The following is a 24,424-nucleotide window of genomic DNA, read 5'->3' on the forward strand; positions in this document are numbered from 1 at the left end:
CAGTCAGGTGGAATTTCACTTTTATTAAATTATTTTCAACCTCAAATCCATTGTTTGTGTGTGGATGGATGGAGGATGGAAGGGGGGGGGGGGCTTTTTCAGCTGGATCTCCCCCCAGAAATGAGGCTCATTTCTGGGGGAGATCCAGATGACTCACAGGCTCTTTGAACAATAAGGAAAACCCAATCCTTTAGACTCTGAAATAGTAACAACAAACATATGTCATTCAACAGAAAACAGAAAAAAGGCATGACTTGAAAATGAAGGCGGCTGGAAGAACTGCGGGCCATTCATCAGGTAGGTACGGTTCCATGTGAGGGTTCAGACAAAAGACGGGAACCCTTCATTCAGTCTGGGCTGACAGGAGGACCTGAAGGACCTGAAAAGGCACGTGTCATTGAGTAACAGCAAATCTATAGCATGAGTTGTTGAGCTCATTCATGTCAAATCACTTACCTCTCAGTCAACACCTGCATGAGGTTGGCTGTGTCCACTATACTGGCCGGATCCCTCATCCTATAGTGGACCTGAGCCACCTTGTCTGTGTGCGCCAGGTAATGAGCAAGGCCAGTTTTCTGCTCATCGGTCAGCCTGGCGTTCCCCTCTGTCTCTGCTGCACCACGGATCTGCTGGCTTGTGACATTGGGGCATTTTAAACTTTAAAGTAGAAGGGTCAAAGACACTGTGACATCACAAAGACAGATCGCTAGAGATTGCTTTGAATAGTATCACTTGCAAATGTGTAGTTTCAGCACAAGTCATTTGAAATATTTAACCTTTGTGCTCTCCTAGGACATACGCCAGAGGTGTTTGTGTGAGTACATAACAGTGGGGTCATTTTAAAAAAAGTTTCCGTAAACAGGACTAGTCCCTGACAAGCGAAAAAAGGTAGAGCCCTCGAGAAGCGAAAGGGACCCTTTTTCCCCCCCAAATTTTTGTAAGTTTCAGACACCCTCTATTACCCATGGCCACTTGGGGGTGCCAAAAACACCCCTAAAATGTTCATGTCTCTCCGCTGCCACCAGGGGTCGCCAGTTCACCTTGTTAGTTACTCTAACGACCACTAGGGGTCCTCTCATGTGCAATTCTGTCTCAGGCCACTAGGGGGCGTGCTTTCCTTCAAAATATTTCAAACTTTGAAGAACGCCGATGGAAANGTAATACTGGTGGATGATCTGCAGGCGATAAGAATTTGAAGAAATTAATGAAAGGGCACCGGGGGAAACGGACACGCAGAAAGTACCACATTTATAGTCTGTGACTTACAGCGTCCTCCTCGTCTGTCAGCGCGAAGGGAGCTACCTGGCTGTTTGCTGTCTTGTGGGATTTCACAGCAACGACAGTGCGCCCATTCATGTGCATCCGTTGAAGCCATTCCTTTACCTGAGGTAAAAAAATTTAAAAAAAACAGCAAAAATGAGTACACTTGCCAACTGAGTGAAGTGCCTTCTCTCTAATGCTAAGTCAATTCTAAATCACTCACCGTCAGTCCCTCCACGGCCTCAGGTCGCTGGAAGTGACCCAACAAGAGGAGCGCCTCACAGTAATATCTGTACCGTGTTTTTTCCTCCTCTGTCAGGTCTTGAGAATTCAAAAGACGCCCAAGCATATCCAGAATGTCCTTTTTCGCCTTTCTAAGGACCAAACGGAGAGTGTGGACTGGCGTCTTCTCTCCGACAAAATAGCCATGTCTGAAAATATCAAATGAGAGTGGCATTTACTGACATGAAAGAGGAGAGGAAAGGGGTTTTTCTTCAGGTAGAAAAGCTCACCTTTTGCTACACAGTTCCTTGCTGTGGCTCTTCGAAATGGGCTTCCTCAGCACAGTCAGGAAGTCCATGTAGTGGCCACATTTAAGACTAAAGACAGTGTCGCTGCCTCCACGTGAAATCTTGAGAAACTTCAGGAACTGCAACAGGCTCTTGATATAATTGATGCGTGTTGCAGCCGACTGTCCGACCCTCCTCAATTGGTCGAAGTAGTCCCCTAGCACCGTGGTGTTTTCAATGAAATTAAGGTTAATTTCATCCCCACTTGGCTGGATGTAGCGGAGCACTCGAGCCACATTGTCCACCTGCGGACACACGAGGGAGGATGATGGTTTAATAGTGATAAAAACATGAAAAAATGCAAAACAGGACAACAAAAAAATGTTCAATGAGTGAATTCCGCTTTCAACATAAATGCTTTCTGTTAGCTTGCAGTGCTTTATTTCAAATGTTAAATACCACATTTTAAACATGTTGTCATTTAAATTTAATTTAAATTTAAAAAAAACTCCAAGTATTGAAACCAATTTGCAAATACAAAATAATTTTGTACGATGACTTAACTTGTGTGTGTGTGTGGGGGGGGGACTTCAATGGAAGATGTCAATGCAAATGAAACTTCCAAAAGGCAAATTCAACAATGCAGCAAAATTTAACAGAAAACGTTTATTTTTTTATTTTTTTTTAAAGGGCACAATGATTTGAATCTCCATCAGTAGGAATGTTGAATGGTGGAGAGGCAGAGCCTACAAGGGTGCAGCTACAAGAGGGGGGGTGGGATTAAGTGCAAGAACTCAGAGCTGCCCGCAGTCTGCAATGGAAAAAGGGAAAAGTTACCTCTTGCTGGCAGTTTGGGATCTGCATCACGTTGACCAGGTGGTGTTTGAACTCCAGGAGCAGGGGATTCTCTGATGGGAATTTGGCATACAAGTTTTCCTTCTGCATGCGTGCCCTCAGGGTGGTGGAAAATTGAGGGGTTGGCCTGAAAAACAAATTACATATTAGTTTAACCAGACACACAGAGAAAAACATTTTTTCTAGTGTGCATTTCTTGTGTTGTTCTTGCTTTGATGTTAAATGTACTAACCGTTGCCATGTAGGATCCATCTCTGGTTCGTCACTGGAGAGGTTCTCCTCTGGATCAGACACAGAAGATGCTGGAAAGTAAGATGCAGAAGAAGTTGTGGCAGACTGCCCAGCATCAGAAGACTCTGCCTGGAGTCCTGTTGCCTCAGCGTCAGCCTCTTCAAACCGCTGAGGGAGGTTTTGCAGCAGGAAGCCTCTTCTCTTCAGCTGCATGATGAGTGGCTTCATCGCTGCTTGTGGACACCAGCAGCAGATGTCGTTGTAGTCCCAGGTTCTGCCCTCACATAGCCAAAGCTTGCATGACTCCTTGGCTCTTTGGACCTCTGCTGCACGCTCTTCTGGGGTGTTGTCCTTCATGCAGACCCGTCTGAGGTGCGTGCTGAGGGTACCAGTGGGCTTATAACAGAGCAGACAGTGGATGATGCGACGGTCTGGCTTTCTAAAGGACAGAAATGAAAAAAAAAAAACATGTTTTAAAAAGAAGTAAATGGTAAATGGCGTATACTTGTATAGCGCTTTCTACCCTCCTCCGAGGGCCCAAAGCGCTTCACAGTCACCCATTCACCCATTCACACACACATTCACACACTGGTGGTGGCTGTGGTGGAAGTATTAACGTGGTAAAACACATTTAAAAACTGTGTAAAAACAACAAAAAAGACTAAAATGTTCAAAAACATCATAAAAAGATCTACACCTTTCAAATACAGAGTAAAAAGGACTAAATCATTTAAAAAAAAAGGAGCCACACTTCATCAGCACTGGGGAGAACATTCAGATGTGGCAGGAGGACAGAAATGAAAAAAAAAACAACAACAAAAAAAACCAAAACATAACAAGTTTTGAAAATCTACAAGAAGAAACTGTTTTTGAAAAAAAGAAATGACTAAAAGTGTCTTTCTAAATCGGCCTCACAGCCACTTACCTGTTTTGGGCCATCTTGATCAAAAAGGCAGCAGAGGACAAGGTCTTCAGCAGCAGTAGGAAAACTCTTGCAGGCAGGGTGCTTTAGAAAAAGCAGTCTGTTCTCCAAAAAAAAAAAAGGTGGATCTGCAGTCAGCTTCTCAAAGCAGGGGGATCTTCAAAGGTCCAAAGGCAGTGAGGTCCAGCAGGGTCAGTCGTCCAAGGAACAATGAGAAAGCAGGGCAAAAACAGCTCTTTTTATGCCTCTAATGTTCATTACAATGGAAATGTGTGGGTGGAGTCTGGGGGTGGAGTCCAAGGCTGCAAAACCAGTTTGAGTGTAAAACATGTACTAGATTTCAACAAGTAAACACAACTTTAAAATATAACCTTTTTTTCGTTTTGATTAAAAATAGATATTTTAAATGTTTGAACTACACATTTTAAACATTTTAACATTTAAAATCTTACATTAAGTGTACACAATGTAATCAGTGAGTGTAATGTTGTGCAAATTCATCCTGGCAAAGCTATCTGCCTAGGAGGGGATGGCCAGAAAGGTGTGACATTCCAGCATAATGAATTGATCAAAACAACCTTTGACTAGAGTAAAACTTTAACTTAAATACTACTTAAACCTATCAAAATGTTTCTCTCTATTTATTTCTGTCTTCTTTCAATGTGTTTCCTACTTTTTTTGGAAAAAAAAAATATTCTTGGCACATCTTATTTTACAGCGCTAGAAGGGTNGGAAACGAACCGAGACCACCTCAAAAGATGGATCAGAGATCAGAGAGCGGTTTCTAGTACAAGAAGGTATTCTCTCCTGCCACAGCTCCACAGAGAAGATGGGTGTGTTTTTTTTGTAGTCTGGGGGCGGAGCCTACAGCACAGACTCCTCCTGGAGGAGCTGTTGGGATCGATCTTACATCAGCACGTTTCCACCCGCTCGTTTTCATGGGTATGGAGGGGCTGCTGCAGACAGTGCAGGTATTTAGAGGATTACTCTTAAATGCATGAACGGGTCAATGTACCACTTTGGGGTTCTTTATAGTGAGGAATGAACAGTAAAATGCATTTAAAACCTCAAAAAGTAGAATTTTCATGGTAGGACCCTTTAAAGTTGTAAATATATGAGATTAGAAGTCATAAAATTAAGTGATTAAAAGTCGTAAATATATTAGATTTAAAATCGTAAATTTAATTGTTTAAAAATCTTAGATTTATGAGATTAGAATTTGTAAATTTAAGGAATTAAAAGTAGTACATTTATAAGATTGAAAGTTATAAATTTAGGGGATTAAAAGGGGCTGCACGGTGCTCTTGCCTCACAGCGAGAAGGCCCCGGTTCGACTCCCGGCTGGGACCTTTCTGTGTGGAGTTTGCATGTTCTCCCCGTGCATGCGTGGGTTTTCACCGGGGACTCCGGCTTCCTCCCACCGTCCAAAAACATGCTTCATAGGTTAATTGGTGACTCTAAATTGCCCCTAGGTGTGAATGTGAGAGTGAATGTGTGTGATTGAGGCCCTGAGACAGACTGGAGACCTGTCCAGGGTGTACCCCGCCTTCGCCCTTCAGTAGCCGGGATAGGCTCCGGCACCCCCGTGACCCCGAAAGGGACGAAGCGGATAAGAAGATGGATGGGGATTAAAGTGGTAAATGTAATATATTAAAATGAGTAAATTTACGAGATTATAAATAGTAAATTAACAGGATTCAAAGTTGTTAATTTACGAGAATGGATGTCATAACTTTACAAGAATAAAAGTCCTAAATTAACAGGATTAATAGTCGCAAATTTACAAGGTTAAAATCCATAAATTTTTAAGTTTAACGTAATGCATTTATGAGAAAAAAAACTCATAATACATATATATATATATATATATATATATATATATATATTGTGGTCGTTTTTTATATCTATATATATATTTTTTCTGTCAGGAATTCTGATACTGAATAACATATCAGTCATTTTCAAAACAAGTTATCAGCTCTAAATGAAAATAGTAGCCAATAAATAACAATTTTATTGAAATTCTCCACTGAAAACAGCTGATATTTTTTACTGCCAAATAAAAAAAATCAATGAAGCCTCCCAGCTGTCTGCAGACTTCTCCCACCAAAATCCTCATTCTGATTCCACGCACTCATCTGCACACAGTGTCAACAGATTAGCATGCATGAGGGATTGAACTTCCTCTGCATACACAAGTTGTTGTGTTTTTTCTGTTTGCACTGCAGCTGACATGCAAGTGCACATCCCCAGGTTAAAAATGCAATGAGTCTGTTAATTAAAAGCAGCTCCTTGACCTTTAGCGTGAATGCTGGCGCTTCAAAAGAGCCTTTCTTCTGCTGCGGCGGCGCTCCCCGACTCTACAGCGGCACAATAGCTGCACGTTTGCGAGCTGTCGGTTTGCTGCGGCTCCTTAAAGGCTTGTTGAGCCCGTAACATAAGGTTGACACATTTCAAAGCTTGTTTGCGGCGTTGGGATCATTTGCAGTCAGCGCGGTGATTCTGACTCTGATGCGCACAAACCGAGCTTGAAATTCATGTCAAAGCTACAAACCTCCGCTTGTAGAATCACAACAGATTTGTCAGCGTTGACAGCTCCAGCTTTACCGACTCCAATATACTAATGATTCGGGGCTGTCTGCTCGCTCTGCTTCCATTTGTTTCCCAGAGAGATTGAAACGTTCAGCTAAAACAGGAACTTTGCTCCAAATCTGAAGAATGGCTTTTTTTTTTAAGTTTCCGTTATTTGTCCTGATTTGCACAGCGTCACCTGAGACGTCGGCGCTGATTGAAGCCGGATTTCAGCTGTGTAATTCCCTCTCATGTAATGCAGCAGAGGAACGGGCTTCCACCCAAAAAGTATGAATTGCATTCAATTTAGCACACCACTTACCTCACCTCTGTGGAAGATCCAATAAGCCTGCTCAATGAGGCACAGCCTATTATTGCCGCAGCGCAACCCTCGCCATGTGGCGCCTTTATGTGAGGAGCTCCCTGTCTGGAGGCGGCGCCCCCACAGGGAGACGCTTTAGGAAGTCCAAACGGCCGACAGACTTCCATTTTTGGAGCCTAGTTCCCAAAAGAGCAGTTTTTACAGACCATTGCTCTGACGAGTCTGTAGAGGACGCCGTTTAGTCGAAGATTCTACCACTTTGGCTCAATTAGGGTCGTTGAGTGTACATGAGAACTGGACAGAGTGACCCCTCCCCTGTGGGGTTCCAAACAGGAAGTGCTTAGTAAAATCCCATAGATTTCTATAGAGAAGTAAACTGCTATCACTCAGTCAGAATAACCATTCTTGCTCTGATAACTTTTTTTTAACATCTTAATAATCTTGATAAAACTGACCAATCAGATGCTTCATAGAAGTAGGTGGAGCCTCACATCCAACGTTCAAAACATTTGACAGATTTTGTGTATTTCAAGTGGTAGAAGTGTGGCCCTTCAACAAGCTCACTCCTCATTGGTGAGAGTGGTCGCCATAGAAACACCAAACGACAACATCTGGCTCCAACATGGCGACGTCCAAAATCATGAAAAAAATGCTGAATTTGGCCGCTGAAGATGCTAGTGCTGATAGCTGAAGATGCTGAAATTGATAGTTAAAAACGCTGAAGTTGATAGCCAGCTGGAATATTAGCTAAATGCCAAATTCGCTTAAAAAACAAACAAAAAAACTTAGGTTAGGCAAAAAGCTAGCATGTAGCTGAAATATTAGCTAAACTTCAAAAAAGTCACATACAGTTGGAAGAGAATTAGTGTGGAAGTGGTGCAAATGTAGCAAATCTTGCTCTAGAATTTTTCTTTCACAGCTCTATTCCAATAAATAAAAGCCTCATTCAAGCCAGACAAAAAGTGCAATTATTAATATCTCCTAATATCTCTCCCCGATAGTTGGTACCTATGTGAACTGAAGAGTACACCACTCATATCTGACTACTAAATCCAGGTCCTTGACTGGTAAGAGTCCATTTGGTTCCAAATGTTCATACTGACGTGTGAACACAAGACTTGTTAACGTAGAAGCCCAAAACCCGCATATCTGTGTGTTCACAAAGACTTTCATTGGAAATGGTCTCTTGAACATGTGTTGTTGAGGACAAAAATATCAAAAAATTGCAGCAAACATTTAAAAAAAATACTAAACAATTAAAATATAATCACAAAAAATCATAATAAACAACAGGGGTTTATATAATAAATGCACACACTGCATGTTCATGTTCAGCTCTGATCTATTTGATCATCTGTTAGAAAGGAAAGTAAAAATTAAAAAATAAAATAAAATAATAATAATACAAAATAATCACAACAAATGTAAAAATCTATTAATCAGTCAAAATGAGCAAAATCCCATTTTCATTTAAAAAAAAAAAACTATTTAAATCTGACATTTTTCTAAACCAAACCAGCTTTCATTTTGTAGGAAATTCCCTCAACTTGATCTCTGGCTTTAATTTTTCTTCAGGTTTTGATTATGCTAAGAAATCAATACAATAAACCACATTTTTCTGCTCTAGAAAGTGTAAAACTCTCTTTTTATGGACTAAAACAAACAACATTTCCAATCATCAAACACTTAAGGAAATGTAAAGGTTGTAGATGAAAGAAAAGTTCCTTCTTTTAGTCCAAGCCAAGCCCTTTGCTACAGTGTTGTGCAGATGAGAGACTTCATCTGCGCGTGGCATTCAGCAGAAGTGAGCTGAAGGTTCCACAGATGGGGAGGATGTTCAGGTAAATGTCACCTGCTGCCACGTAAGCCGAGCACCTCTGCCTGCAGACGCGTGCGCCGCAGTAATCCCCTGAACCTCCCGTCTGTTCCTGAGGTTCCACCATGAAAGCTCACATTTCCAGCAGCAGAGCGGCTCCAGCCCTGCAGCCACGTTTCACTGACTTTCATGAACACAGCAGGTCACCGAGGTCGTTCCCCTCGCCACCTCGCCGCCACCGGCGCAAACACCAAACTTCTGACGCGAGCAGAGGACGAGCGCTATCAAACCTCAAACACAAGCAGGCGGAGATGGAGCAGATTGCCAGGAGGCGCGGGTGTGTCGGCGGGCGCCACCAGCTACATGTTTATCAATCAGCAGCAGCAAGATAAACAAACCGACGCCGGAACGAACACAATTACCTTTTTTTGTTGTTGTTAGACCCTGGAGGACGGAAAATAAGAGGCTGAGCGATGAAGCTTTGGTGGATCTTCTGGTCTGCAGGTGTTAAACACGCCTCTCAAACTTCGGTTTGAGGGCAAACTAGATCAGCGATTGATTTTTGCTTCTGCAAATGTAGTTAGAGCTTCTGAATATTCTACATTATTCACCTGCAGCGGCCTAAACGCTCCAGCTCAAACCGTTTTCTGGAGACGATCCAGTTCATGTCAGAATTGCCAAATGTTAGGTTTTAAGGCGGCTGACGCTTTTATTTTGTAGTTTTTATGACCCATAGATGAGAGATGTGCAGTGTCCTTTATCAGGAATGATTGGACGAACTGATACTGGACACCAGGAAGAACTTCATGACATCAGTTATTAGTTTTTTAATCTCGATTTTTTTGTTTGTTTACATCATTTTCCTTAGGAAGCGGATTATTTGATACGCGATGTGACCCGTTGTCATGGCAACAAAGCCGGCCTCTTCCACTCCTGCAGCTGGTAAATGAGGACTAACCTGTGGAGAAAAATGGTAGAAGTCCATGGAAGTGATTCAAAACAACATTTTAAAGTTGATCTCTTTCTGCTTGTTTTGGTCCAGATGATGAAGCTAGAGTTAGCTCACAGAAACAAAGTCCACAAGGATCATTTTGATTGAAGAATATCCACCTTTGACTAGAAAACCTGATTTTGTCTTTAGTTTTTAACCCTAAGATGAAAAATGTCATACTTGACATTAAAGCCTCGTCTCCGCTGAGCAGTCCAGTTTGATCCAGTTTTTGAGTGTTTCCATAGTGAAATAGATCCATTAAACCAGGCGAGTCAAACTCAGTCACACAAGGGGCCAAAATCCAAAACACACCTCAGGTCACAGGCAGGATAAACATTTATTGAACACTCTAAAACTACAGTAATTACATTTTAAATCTTTAAAAGCATAACTTTTGACGTATTTATGAACTAGATATATGACATTACCTGTGATAATGTTAGTGTGAATACTGGAAGCTGAATTTGGCCACTGAAGATGCTGAAATTGATAGTTAAAAACACTGAGGCTGATAGCCAGTTAAAATGTTAGCTAAATGCCTGGGCCTTGACTCTGACATTTGTGCATTGAACAGTACCGGTCCGTACCTCTTTAGGGCCTTCATCCACTGTAGAACCATGGAAATAGAACAGGACAGTTTGGGTGGGGTCTCTGTTTCCACCTGTTGATTGGCAGAAAGTGACGATATTTGAAAGCACCAATATAGCGCTAAGCTAGCGCTTCTGTTTTCTTCTTTACGGCGGTATTCTTAGCCATCCGCAATCTTCCTTTAAACAACATTAAATTCCTGTTCTACACGATGTACAAAATGTAAAGCAAGAAAGACGAGCTGCTGGAGGACCTCCATTGTTGTTGCTTTGCTAGTCGTCACACGACAGTGATGCAATGACACGCTAGCGGTCGACACCACGCATGTGCCGTGAGAACAACCACTCAGTAGAAGCGAGATGGGTTTTGTGTATAGTGAACCAAAAAAATAGGAGTATCTCAATGGGCTAAAAAACATAAAACCAAAAAAATTGGTTGTCAGGAATATTCAAAGAAAGTTTTAAACTTTTACAGGATGGCCACAGGAGCTACAGCTTGGTGGCAATGTCATGGCAAATTGTGAAATGTAGCCACCGTTATGAAATTTCACACGTACCACCAGGTTAAGTCCACAACTACAGCTGAAATGTTCTTGACCTTTGACCTCAGCAAGAGGTCTTAAATGGAAAAAAAATAAAATAAAATCACCTTAATAATAATAGATTAGTATCTTCTGCCTCCTTTCTCCTCGAGCATCATTAGGAAGATTAAAATGTTGCAATTAGAAGTTGTAGATTTTCAATGGCGTTATCGTGGCGAGCTCGAAAAACTGCTGTTCACCAGTTACTCACACATTTTTTACCAGAACTCTGAAAAAATTCAATACATGAGTCGTTGGATCAACCTGAACAAAATGATACGACATACAATATGAATATATTAGCAATGTGGGCGTGGCTAGCAAAAAACCTTTGTTGCTAAGGAAATTCAAATATTTACTTTTGTCGATTCTTCTGAAAATGACATCGATCTGTTCGTGACCCCCAGACGAGCACAAAATAAAATGGTTGCTATGGGGATAAAACAACTGAGGAGACGCTTTTTTATAAAGTGTTTTTTTTTTTGCATGAATTTGTCACATGCAGTGGGGGTGGGTAACCAGAGGGTAATGGGGGAAGGGCAGGTTGCACCTGCAGGCCACACTATTCTGCTATGTTGTGTGTTTGCATGAAGGTTGTCCAAAGTTGCTGCATGAAACCTCCGATTGTCTGGTTTGTGCAGAGCCAGCTCCAGTCGGACGAGATTGTCTGTCAGAACGCTGTGAGGTCTTCACTTTCAGCGAGGGCTGCAGATTCCCTTCATCTCCAAATCTGAGTTGTGTGTTGGACAGTTCCATTCAGCTCGTAGCGTTGCCGACTCATGCTGTTCCTTTGATACGGAGCAGGGAGCGTCACTTGTGCCTATTTATGCTCGAGCCAGTCATGCAGAACTTCATTTTGTCTGGGAGCGCGGCTGAAATGGCTTACTGTATACTTTTCCCACCGTGAAGTCATCAATATTCATGAGGCACTTCATAAAACCGTGTTTTGGTAAGCAGGCGGCAGCTTGACTGACCCTCTGGAGCCGCGAGCTTCCAGTGTCTTCAGGGAAGCATCAAAGCAGAGGCTGGACGAGAACGATCAGGTGATGGAGCCACCCACCGATTGGCTAATCAACCCGAGGGCCAAACAGATTGATGTCTGAGAGAATGCTCCGGAGTTCAGCCCTCAAAAGTTGGTGGTGAGAGCCTTTCATCTGCCGCATGTTAGCGCTCTGCGGGGAGAGGAGAAGCGATTTGACATGGTGGAAAGCTGACATATCTAGGTAATTGGCAAATTTAATCGTGCTCTCTGCAGCCGTCGCACAGTAGTTCCAGTTCCACGCGGTGACGCTTCCGCGCACGCCTCCCCCTCCCGACGGCTTTTCATCCCTCAGTGTTATCTAATAAAACGAGACGGATTTCAGATACTCCCCGGAGGCGTATGCAGAGCAGATCCACTCAAAACTCTCCGACACCAACTTGGCTCTCCAGATCGCTTGAAAGAAAAGCTTGAAATGGTGCGGAATGTGCCGGAGAAGATGCTCGCCAGAGCCTGGACTGGAACGTGACAGAGATCACTGTCAGGATTCTGTGATCTGGTTTTCTCATCTTCTGTTTTCCCTGTCAGTCTCACCATGTTCAGGTTCATCATCCACAGCTGTCTTCATTAGATAATTAACCTCAGTGTATTTAAGGGTCTGGTTTTCAGTTTCTCATCGTCAGGTCATCTACTCTGTCACTGGTTTGTTCTCCTGGTTTTGTTATGTCTGAGTTTTGTAGTAAATGTTTAAGTTTCTGCCACAAATCTGGTCTCCTGCATTTGGGTCCTTTACCACCACCCCTGACAGTCTGACCTGACAATGAGAACTGAAAACCAGACCCTTAAATACACTGAGGTTAATGAAGACAGCTGATGATGATTGAACCTGAACTTTGTGAGACTGACAGGAAACAGAACATGACAACACCAGATCACAGAATCCTGATAATCACGTCACATACCGATGTTTGACATACAGAAAACTAATCAGTTTACCAGAAATATCTGAGGACACACATTTGTTTTTTTCTCTTTTTAATCATTTTCTTACTATTTTATCTTATTTTACGAGACTCGTATAAAAAAGGTCAAGTTTCCAACTTACATATATGGAAAAAACTGGCTGGAGTTTATTCCTTGAGTTTGACATTTGTTTGAAGCCAAAATCTTTGGAGTCACTTATGGACTTTTTAGTTTGTTTACGATCCATTTTAGTGGATAAAATCCACCACCAAACAATCAAATTTGAGCAACAATGAATCAAAACAACAGATTTTAGAAATTTACCCCATTTGTCTTGAATTTAGAGAAAAAACAAGCTTAAAGTTTTGTCACCACACTGTACAAACCTTCCTTTTAATCAAATATCAGCATTATCTCAAATCTGTTTGACAGTCATGACTGGTAAAGGATTCATTGTACCATGAACTGCATGTATTAAACTTAGTTATGTACTAAAGTCCCTCTTTGAGTATCGTTTGATCTGTTTTCAAAGTGTCCCCAGTGGTCTTTTAAATATGACTAAACTGTTTTTAGACAATTTCTAGGACACCTTTGGTATACAGCTGAGGTGTCAAACTCAATCACACAAGGGGGTAAAATCCAACACACTTTAGGTTGTGGGGCAAACAAGAAAAAAAAAATTATTAAACACTCTAAAACTACATTTTTAAAACGTAACTTTTTAACGTAATCATGAACTAGATATATAGTATTACCTTAATTCAATAATGCTAGTGTGAATGATGTAAGCTGAATTTGTTTGATGAAGATGCCAGTGCTGATAGCTGAAGATGCTGAAATTGATAGCTGAATACGTTGAAGTTGATAGCTGAAAACGCTGTATATTGATAGCTGAAATTGCTGACGCTAATAACTGAAAAAGGCTGAAGCTGATAGCCAGCTGATATTAGCTAAATGCCAAATTAGCCTGAAAAAAATAGGTTAACCAAAACAGCTAGAATGGTACTGAAAAAATAGCTAAACTTCAAAATAGTCTAATTAAGACCCGATGTTATCTTGTACTTATTTCTAACTTGTTAAATTTTGACAAAATATAGATTTTATGGAGAGTAAAACATTAAATTTATTTAAGGTTTAAGTCGATTTATTCTGGAATAATATTCCATCCTGTTTATTATTCATTATTACGTTAAAAAGTTACTAAAAGTTTACAAAATGGACATTCTGCTAGCTTCTTGGATTATTTTAGCATTTACTAAGATTTTTTTAGGCAATTTTGGAGTTTAGCTAATATTTCAGCTACATGCTAGCTGTTTTGGTTAATTTAGGCTTTTTTCAGCTTTTAAGGCTTGTTTACACTTTAGGTAATATTTTCGCTACATGCTAGCTATTTTGACTAATTTAGAATTTTTCTATTTTTTTAGGCTGTTTTGGATTTTAGCTAATATTTCAGCAAAATGCTAGCTATTTTGACTCATTTAGGCTATTTTCAGTTTTTTGGGTTATTTTGAAGTTTAGGTATTTTCTAAGTAACATGCTAGCTGTTTTGGCTGACCAAGGATTTTTTTTTTTTTAAGCTAATTTGACATTTAGCTAATATTTTAGCTGGCTTTTAGCTTCAGCGTTTTTAGCTATTAACTTTTGCATCTTCAGCGGACATATTCAGTTTACAGCATTCACACTAGCATTTTCACATGTAATGCTATATATTTAGTTCATAATTATGTTTAAAGTTACAGTTTCAAAGTTTTAAAAATATGGTTTTCGAGTGTTCAATAAATGTTTATCCTGTTCGACCCGCGACCTAAGGTCTGTTTTGGATTTTGGACCCTTGTGTGACTGAGTTTGACACCCCTGGTTTAAAGGAACCGCCCAAATTCAAAATGTGTTTTTAACTCACTGTCTGTAAGTTATTAAATAGTCACCCATTATAACTCTATGGTAGTTTTTATTCTGAATCCTCGGCATTATGCAGAAAAGAAACTGCTTCTTAATTTAGCCAATATCCTTGCTCAATTTGCACTTAATTGCCGGTTCAGTCACTCACACCTCAGAACTGCAATTTTCCTCCCTTTAGCCGTCAGTCCAAATCACAGGACGTGTCTCTCAAGATTTCTCCAATAATTCTTCCACGACATCCATCACAGCTGTTGGGCGTTGGAGACAGCGGCATAAATACTCTTCTCAGTTACACTGCCGTAAACAACGGATCCCAGCTCAATCCAAAAGGCAAAACAAATCCTTAATAAGCGCCCCAGCAAAGGTCTGGCCTCCAAATATTTACTCGCCGAGTTTCCAGTGGACATAATACGGTTATGACATTTACCAAGACTGTTTCTCACGGCTGATCTCCGCTTCATTGAAGCCCATTAGCGAGTAACAGAAAACAAGTTCTTTAGCTCCTCAGGGATGCTTTAAAGTCAGTCCAAGCTATTACACCTTCAATGTGTTTACTGCAAACAGAATCAAGTTTGCTGCAATGCCTCTGAAGCTGACATTATCTCCACTCTGAAGGATATGACTAATGCATGGAGCTCACCAGATCCTTTTTTTTATTCCCAACGCCTGCTGCTGATTTGCTGTTTTGAAGCCTCTCAGCTTGATGCCGTCTCATTACCAGGCCAAACATGGAGAGCTCGCGTTGGTTTGCTCTGCAGACGGAGGCCGGGCCTGCTGGACTCCAAAACATCATAGAAGCACAAGTGTCGGAGAATTGAAATGTTTTAGTGTTGCAAAGGCCAATTATTAACCCTTTAATAATTGATTTTTTTGAGATCTAGCACCCTGCCTGGTTTACCAACCACCCGCTCAGTGCTGATCAGCTCAGGTGACCAGGATCAGCTAGGAACAAACAAGGTGGAGTTAGGATGGACTTTCCACGGTGGTTGTTAGCATTTGATTATTGCAGAATAATTATGTACCTACAGGATGAAAACACTGGTTTCTGATCTACCTCTTCCTTTCATTTCACCAAATATATCAAATGTATTTGTGTCACGAGCTTTACTAAACGTCTCCACATCATCCCAGCGAGCTTTGCTGTAGCATGCTAGTGAGCTCTTCTGTAGCATGCTAGTGAGCTTTGCTGTAGCATGCTAGTGTGCTCCACTGTAGCATGCTAGTGAGCTCTTCTGTAGCATGCTAGCGAGCTTTGCTGTAGCATGNNNTGTAAAAGTGGGCAGAAAATGTGGACCCCGATTGGGTTTGTCCGGAGTTTCTGTGGTGGTCCCAGCTGTGTTTGCCTATATTGACTTAAGTTGGGAGTCAGTGCGTTAGCTCACTACGCTAGCCAGCTGCCCAGTGGACAGCGTAGCGTGCTACCGAGCTCTGCTGTCGCATGCTGGTGAGCTTTGCTGTAGCATGCTAGTGTGCTCTTCTGTAGCATGCTAGTGAGCTCTTCTGTAGCATGCTAGCGAGCTTTGCTGTAGCATGCTAGTGTGCTCCACTGTAGCATGCTAGTGAGCTCTTCTGTAGCATGCTAGCGAGCTTTGCTGTAGCATGCTGGTGAGCTCTTCTGTAGCATGCTAGCAAGCTCTAATGTACCATGCTAGTGAGCTCCACTGTAGCATTGTAGCAAACTCCACTATAGCATGCTAGTGTGCTCCGCTGCAGCATGCTAGCAAGCTCCACTGTACCATGCTGGAGAGCTCCACTGTACCATTCTAGCAAGCTCCATGACAGCGATCTAGCAAACTCCGCTGTAGCGAGTTAGGGAATCCACTGTCCACCAGGCAGCTGGCTAGCATAGCGAGCTTAAGCTAATGTGGGCGAACACAGGTGGGACCACACAGAAACTCCGGACAAACCCAATCGGGGTCCACATTTTCTGCCCACTTTTACACCAAATGAGGTCCACTTGGCCTTGCTGGCTGGGTTGGAGCCAGGAGAAAGTTCAGGTTCTGGTGTCTGTTTGGTGATCTCACCTGGAGGACACATCAGAGCTTCAACATCAGAGCTTCAACATCAGAGTGTTAGCAGCATTTGAATTTCCGTAATTCTTAAAATGTTTACACAACTACCATAATTCCAATGGATTCTGAGGATGAGCAAAGCAGGTTTGCACCAATATTACTTTACAGTAATAACGTTTAAAAAAAATCAATCAACAGCTTTTCACTGATATTTGTTTACGAAATTAACTTACTCTAAATGGTTCTGAGACAGAGTTTACATTAAAAAGTGTTGAATGAAGACTTTACAGTGGTAAAATGTTTTTTGCAATTTAGGTAAACCGACTGATTCTAATGCAGAGAAATGCAGCTTTACGTATATATGCAACAACTTTACAAATGTAAAATCTTTTACTAACATGAAGTCTTCATTTAATTAACTAAACATGTCAAAATATGTGGAGAAAACAAGCTTTTGTGCTGATGTGCAACACTTTACTGTAAAATGTTTAAGTTAATTTGTAATCACTTTACTACTGTAAACATTTAATTAAACACTTTACTTCTACACTTTGATACTGTAAACTTTACTACTGTAAAGTGTTGCATATCAGCACAAAAGTTAGTTTCCTCGGTGTCAGAATCAGTCATTATATGTTAATTGAGTAATCAATCTACTACTGTAAACACGTTCCTAAAAACTTTATTCATGTCACTCTACTGTAAACTTTACTCCTACTAACATAACTTCTGTAAACTACTACTGTAAACTTCACATTAGTAACTTTACGATTGTAAAGTGTTGCATATCAGAGGAAAAACTAGTTTCCTCTGCCTCAGAATTAGTACAATTTAGTTACTTGCGTATTCACTTTATGACTCTAAAAATTTTACTAAAAACTTTACTAATACACTTTACAACTGTAAACTTTACAGTAACTTTTATACTGTTAAGTGTTGCATTTCAGTGTAAAGGTGTGTTTCTCTGCGTCAGAATTAGACTAAGTTAATTGTAAAATGACTTTAATACTGTTAACAATTTCATTAAAAACTTCACTACTACACTTTAATATTGCACACTTTACTATTGTTAACTTTACTTCTGTAAAGTGTTGCATATCAGCGCAAAAGCTAGTTTTCTCTGAGTCAAAATCAGTTGGCGTAGGTTAATTGTGTACTAGCTTCAGTATTGTAAACATTTTGCTAAGCTTTACTGCTTTGCTTTACTACTGTACAGTGCTGCATATCAGCACAAAAGCTAGTTTTCTCTGCCTCAGTTAGATTAGGTTACTTGTGTATTCACTCTTCTACTGTAAACACTTTACTAAAAACTTTACTAGACTTTACCATTGTAAACTGTACTACCAGTAACTTAAATAGTGTGAAGTGTTGCATTTCAATGTAAAGGAGCATGTAATGCGTCAGAAGTAGTTATATTCAGTTAATTGTGAAATAACTTTACTACTTTTAACACTTTACTACAAAACTTTACAACTGTAATATTTAAAGTGTTGCATATTAATGCAAATTTATTTTTTGTGTCAAAATTAGATAAAGTTAATTGCAAAATCACTTTACTACTCTAGATATTTTACTGCTTCACTTTGCAACTGTAAACTTTACAGTAGTGACCTTTACTACTGTAAACTTTACGGTAGTGACCTTTACTACTGTAAAGTTTTGCATATCCCTGTAAAGCTAGTTATCTCCATCTCAGATTTAGATTTGGAGTTAATTGTGTCGAAACTTTAAGTCAGTAAAGTGTCCCGTATTGGTGGAAAGCGGATTCACTCTGGCGTAAATGTTTGAAGAGTTACAGTAGTTTGTTTTCTCAGCTCTGTTGTTGAAGGGTTAAAGCCTTTTCAGCCGTACAGGTTGAGCTGTTGTCGTAGAATATCAAGCAGCTCCACTTCCAGGAAGTGTTTCTGTTATTCCCTTCTGAAGCGTTTGATGAGAGGAAAACAAATGCAGCTGCCAGTCGCATTAACACCTGTGAGGACGAGAAGGTCTCCTTTAACTCAACGAGGTGATTTGAAGTGGTTCCCCGCTGACGCTAGTCAGTGTGAGCACCTCCGATGTTCAGCTGATCCACATCATGAATGGATCCAGATCCTGATGAACAGATTCAGAGGAGACTCTAAACCAATCAGAACTAAATTCAACCAACAGGGAAACGTCGTCCATCATTTGTTTGGATTTGTGAGTCTAATTACCAGCAAACTGTTCCTTGTTAACAAAAGTTTCCTTATTTTTGTGTGCTGTAGTGGAATTACCGCGATGCCATTTCATTTCCTTCAGGTTTGAATCTCATTTGCTCTAATAGCTGGTAATGGTTTGCTGTGCACTGAGATGCATTATTTAGATAATGCATCTGATCACAGGCTCTGGCTCTGGCAGCTGGCATTAATAAGCCTTTATATTCTCCAGATTCTGCTCAAACTGTAATCAGATATTGTTATGCAAATGAAGAAGGTGGAGCTGATTGACTAGTTGACAAATCCGGCACGTACGGATGCAGTGTTTGGGAAGGAAGGAAGGTCTTGGAAACAAAGGAAGGAAGGTGTGGGTCATTTTCTGTATACTAGAGTGAAGGGGGGGGGGGGCAACGTGGTGGATCACTGAGTAATGTTGGACAACTTTTTAATGCTAATTCTAACTAGAAATGAGCACATTTAGTAGAAATGAGTCTGTGGGTGGATTGTTTCAAGTCTGACTATGAGCAAACATGCTTTTTTTAAGATTCTTTAACAACACTTCAAACTTCTCTGATGGAAGTTTCTCCAGATAACTGTTGGGACTGAAGACTGTGACCAGCAGCTTTGCTTTGGGTTGTGTCTCAGATGCTTAACGTTGGACACTAAGAATTTAACTTAAACGCTAACGGTCTCCATAATGCAGGAGTGTCAAACTCAATCACACAGAGGCCCAAATCCAAAACACACCTTAGGTCACAGGCTGAACAGGATAAACATTTATTACACACTCTAAAACTACATTTTCAAAACTTTAAAGCTGTAATTTTTTAACATAATTATAAACTAGATATATATCATTACCTGCTATAATGCTAGTGTGAATGCTGGAAGCTGAATTTGGCCGCAGAAGATTCTAGTGCTGATAGCTGAAGATGCTGAAATTAATAGCTGAAAACGCTGAATCTTAAATATTAGCTAAATGCCAAATTAGCCTGAAAAAAAAAAAAAACGAAATTAGCCCAAATTAGTCATGACAGCTAGCATTTAGCTAAAATATTAGCTAAGTTCCAAACTGAACAAAGCTTAAATGACCCATTACAGCTATCTGATGTTCTGGTTCACTGCTAAGATACTTCCTGTCCAAACGTGTGTTCGTGACAATGCGCCTCGACTTCTGTTCTGGAACATAAAGTGATGATGTAGCAGAGGAACTGCTGCACTGATGCTGCTCTGCTACAAAGCTCCCCAATGGGACTTGAACTGGTTCACGGCCATTAGCTACCAAAATAGAACATCCCTTGGTATTCACGGAGAATTTACCATCATTGGTTAAAAAAAAAGAAAAAAAAACTGGACAGGCTCGGAGTTTTGACGAGCAAATAACAGGAATATTTATTCCACTGCGCATATTCCTGACTTCAAACCCGCTTCAGTTGGATGTGAACAGCTTAAAAAGTAGGTCAGTTGCTGTCTCAGTTTAAGATCAGACTCCGATGGCGACGTTTTGAGGCGCCGAACTCACCACAGCTTCCAGAGCCCTCCATGGCGTCCTCGGAGTGGACAGCCCGCCTTGTGGGAGCTCGGGAGGCAGCGGGCTTTGAGGAGCGGGCTGAGCTGCTTCATAAACATGTTTGTGCCGTGAAGCTGTCACTCCCTCGTCAGCTTGAAGGCTGGATGAAGATGGGGTGTCCCTGCTCTGCCTCTGCTGTCGTTGGGAATAATAAAATGACAGGCCTCCGTTTGCTGCTGACAGGGACACGCCGAACGCTGCTGCCAACGCTGCTGCATCCTTTTGATAAACGCATCCAGACCTGCACTGCTCTAGCCAGAAGAAGGCATATTTAGGTTGTAGAGACAAAGCTTATGCATTCGTAATTCAGATGTAACTGATCTGTACTCACTTTTGAAGCTTTGAGCCATATTTAATTGCCATCAAATTACATCCTTTATGCTATTCATAAGTCCTGCACGCTTATTTAAAGGACGTTATCATTAAACACGAGTTAGTCTTTCGGGACGGATGTAACAAGCACAGCATGACCTATAAAAAAGGTGAGAAGATTTCAGGAAAAGGGACCAAAAGAAGATTGGGGACTCGATCGGAATCGGACTCTTTTGTCCGATCAGGATTGTATATTTCATTAATTCTCATTATGATCAGAGCTTAATATTTCATCTTATCATTCTGGATAAATACTCCACTAGAAGTCTGGATGTCATAAAAAGGTCACAAAATGTCATCACCAGAAAACAGCAGCAGCTCAAGAAGAATGCTAATGTAAACAAAGCTAGCTAGAAAGCTAACTTCCGGGATCAATACCTCCTTTAAAAACACTTTAAACTGACAGCAAGTGTCTCTATTGGTTTGTCATAACACAAACAACAACCTCCAAAGGTATTCCAACAGAAAAAGACAGTATTTTGTTCCTTTTTAATGTGAAGCTCTTCATGCTGCAGACAGATGGCTAAACAGCAGCTGCTAACTGCTACATGCTAGCGCCGTGATTTAACTCCTTAGGACCCCAGCTGTCCTTTGATATGCCTGTTTTATTTATCTGACGGAGAAATAACAGTTAGGAAAATTAACTACTGTGGTAATAAAACTGAAAATGTGATGTCTTAAGAACTTAAAATGGAAGCACATAATCTTAAAAATAACTAAATAAAACGAATAAATTAAAACTAATAATGATATCAGCTATTCATGAACACTCATCAAATGTTATGCTAAAACAAAGTCATCATTTATTTTTAAGAATTTTAAATGAGGACAGGAATCACATTTGGTCAAAAATGTTCAATAGCTCTAAAGATGTTAAAGCTAAACTCACTAAACTTTATCACATGACTAATTATCACTTATATAACAAGAAAATTGTATTTTTTTCTAGTTTATATTTTATCTATTTTTACTTGTTTATTAAAGCTACTTCACAGAAGTGTTTTATATTTATGTTTTTAATGATAAAAGAAGGTTATGAAATATAAATAAGGGACAACACTAATCTGTTTGTTTAATTTATTCATGTTTTAAATGTCTTATAAAAGTATCGGATTGGGACTCGGTATCGGCAGATACACAAAATCAAATGACTCGGAATCGGATCGGGCCCAAAAAAACCTGATCGGAACATCCCTCCTCTCAACCACCAATTTTAGCTTTGATGTTGAAATTTGGAATTCCAAAAATACCAACTACATGCTGAACAGGCAGTAAAAACTCTGATTTTTGTGATGTGCATGCACAGGTTCACCCATATGTCAATCAAAATGTACTAAATGACACCCCAGTTATGCTCAAACTTGAGTACCAACAAATCAATTTAAAAAAAATTGTCCATAAAGTAAAGTAGAAGCACAAACAATGGCAGCAGGCTGGACTTGCCTTTATTTTAGGGGTAAATTCCACTTTTAAAACCATCCTCTAGCGGTCATTTGAGGAACTGCAACAAGACAAAAACAGTTGGCCATGTTTAAAACAGCTTTAATCTGTAAGCAATTCTTAAATTAACGAAACCCACATGAAGCATGCAAGCAGTAGATATAGAATAATACCTTCCCACAAACCAATTGAGTGTGGAGTACCTCAGGGCTCAATTTGGGGAATCATTTTATTTATTTATTTATTTATTTTTGGGTCCGTTTTTTAAAAGATTTCAAATTCTGTTTTATTCCATTAGAGGTAAACCCACAAAAAGTTGAAATTCTTGAGTATGAAACTTAATGAAGTCAAAGGCTTTTAGAGAGCTGTATTAATCTGGCCATGAAAATGATGTCAGATGCTCCCTGACTGCTACAACTGACTATTGGATTAAAAAAACAAAGATTGTTCTGTATAGTTTAGTTAACTCTTCAACACCAAAGCTGTCGCGATTACTGGAAATAATTATCTTTGACAACACCCGAGAATCCAAGACCTAAAAACCCGTCCAGCTTACAGCCTGGTTTTTGTTTCCTAACAGTCTGAGGTCTAAATGATCTTTAATGACTCCACATTCTATTTCCATTCTGTTTTTCTGTAGGTTCATGTATATCATAGAGACAAACCTTCCTCAGGGAGACTACCGAGTCTTTCAAATCTCAATTGGATTCCGACTCCTGTGATGGAATTTACTCTCCTCATTCTCCGGGACACCAGCAGTAAAATGGTTAAAGCTCTTCAAATGTCACAAATGTCGGCTGCTTTTCCCTGACGTTGCTCTTTTTTCTGATGTGGAAGCATTTTTGATCATTTTGTCCTTGTTTTCGTGGACCCAGCCGAGCTCTTCAGTATCGGTAGATTGCATAATTAGGTTTTTATTGTTGATCTCCTGAGTGTTTCCACTAAAGAAGGGTCAGAGGGTTGCTCTGAGGTCCTCATGGGGTTTATGAGCAGGTTGCTCTCAGAAGCAGTTCATCCTGGTGAAAGTGTTGCCCTCCATCTGGCTTTATGAAAAACAGAGTTTTTTTCCTGCAGATCAGAGTCTGTATTAGATTCTGCGTCTAGTTTCATTGCATTTCCAGAGTCAGCGTGTGTTATTGTTTCTCCTGTGTGTGTGATTGCAGTGCCGCCGGTGCTGTCGGTGTTCCAGCAGTCCTTTAACGCCACGGCCGACTACCAGGAGTCGGTAACCTTCACATGCATCACTTCAGGCTCCCCTGAACCGGCCGTCACGTGGCACAGGTAGTAGAAGCACTCCTGAAACGCATCACACATGACCTGACAGAGACAATCTGGTCATTTCAATCCAGATTAGAGGTGTGTGTTAGATTGTATTGTATGCTATGTGTATCACAATAGGATTGTATGGTGATACGTATCTCAGTAAGATTGTATGGCGATATGTATCACAATAACATTGCATGGCGATACATATCTCGATAAGATTGGATGGTGATAGGATACATATCACAAGAAGATCTAGATCCGGTCCTCGGGCTTTGACTTTGACACATGTGCTGGATTGTCTGGTTTGGTCTTTTTTTGTCCGTCTGTGTAAAAGTTACTCCCAGCGTTTCTCCAAGTTGTAGAGATGTTAGCGAAAGCGTTGGATAACAGGAAGTCCAATTAAGAGAATTGGAAGAAAATTTCACAAAACTCACAGAAATAGAGTGGAAATGTGCACCTGAAGAGTATTTGACACCTGCCACATTAGCATTAGCTAATTAGCTCACACCCACCAGTTGATGCTAACGAGCTCTTTGCACCTCGCCGTCCGCCGGTTGCACTTTATCTGGGTCTGTTGTAGCGTTTTATTCTGAATCTCTTCCGTTTGTGCTCACAGAATCCCTTCAGTCATCTGTGGGGTTTTGTTTGTGGAGCGCCTTCACGTGTGTTGGAATCAATTAGAATTAGATCAATGAACTGGCAATGAAAGTAAAAAAAAGAGTCAGTGGTGACGCCGTCCCCCTCCTGGTTTTTCCCTTTTCTTTGTCCGGAGTTGAAATAGAAATCAATCATTTCCTCCGAGAAATGAACCACACAAAGCACCGAAAAGTCAAAGTGAGCTTTGAAAACAGCTTTCAGCCGGAGTGTGAGGTCTCAAACACCCACAATTCTTTCAAGTACTAGAGTGATTTTAACAAGTAGCGGTCAGAAGTTTGTCATTTTCATTGTTAGATTCCCGTTCCTTCTGTTTAACTGCTGATATTTCCTGATGCATCCTCTCCACGAGCCGTGGAATTCAGTGGCAGTTACTCAGCAGGTCGCCGCACAAAGAGCGCATTAACGAAGTGGCGGCGAATGACTTGTGTAGCACCCATCCCATGTGGC

The 24,424-nt window shown here is 40.6% G+C and overlaps 1 protein-coding gene across 3 annotated transcripts in view; it reads left to right on the forward strand.

Annotated features, from left to right (window-relative positions):
• Positions 1-24,424, forward strand: part of LOC112160147 (neural cell adhesion molecule 2) — a 615,672-nt gene that overhangs the window by 518,686 nt on the left and 72,562 nt on the right. For all 3 annotated transcript variants that reach the window (XM_024294538.2, XM_024294536.2, XM_024294537.2), the window contains exon 6: positions 23,218-23,335. In XM_024294538.2, the coding sequence (XP_024150306.1) occupies positions 23,218-23,335 (118 nt within the window). The remainder of the gene's footprint in view (positions 1-23,217; positions 23,336-24,424) is intronic.

The sequence above is a fragment of the Oryzias melastigma genome, linkage group LG2, assembly GCF_002922805.2.
Source record: "Oryzias melastigma strain HK-1 linkage group LG2, ASM292280v2, whole genome shotgun sequence".
Lineage (NCBI taxonomy): Eukaryota > Metazoa > Chordata > Actinopteri > Beloniformes > Adrianichthyidae > Oryzias > Oryzias melastigma.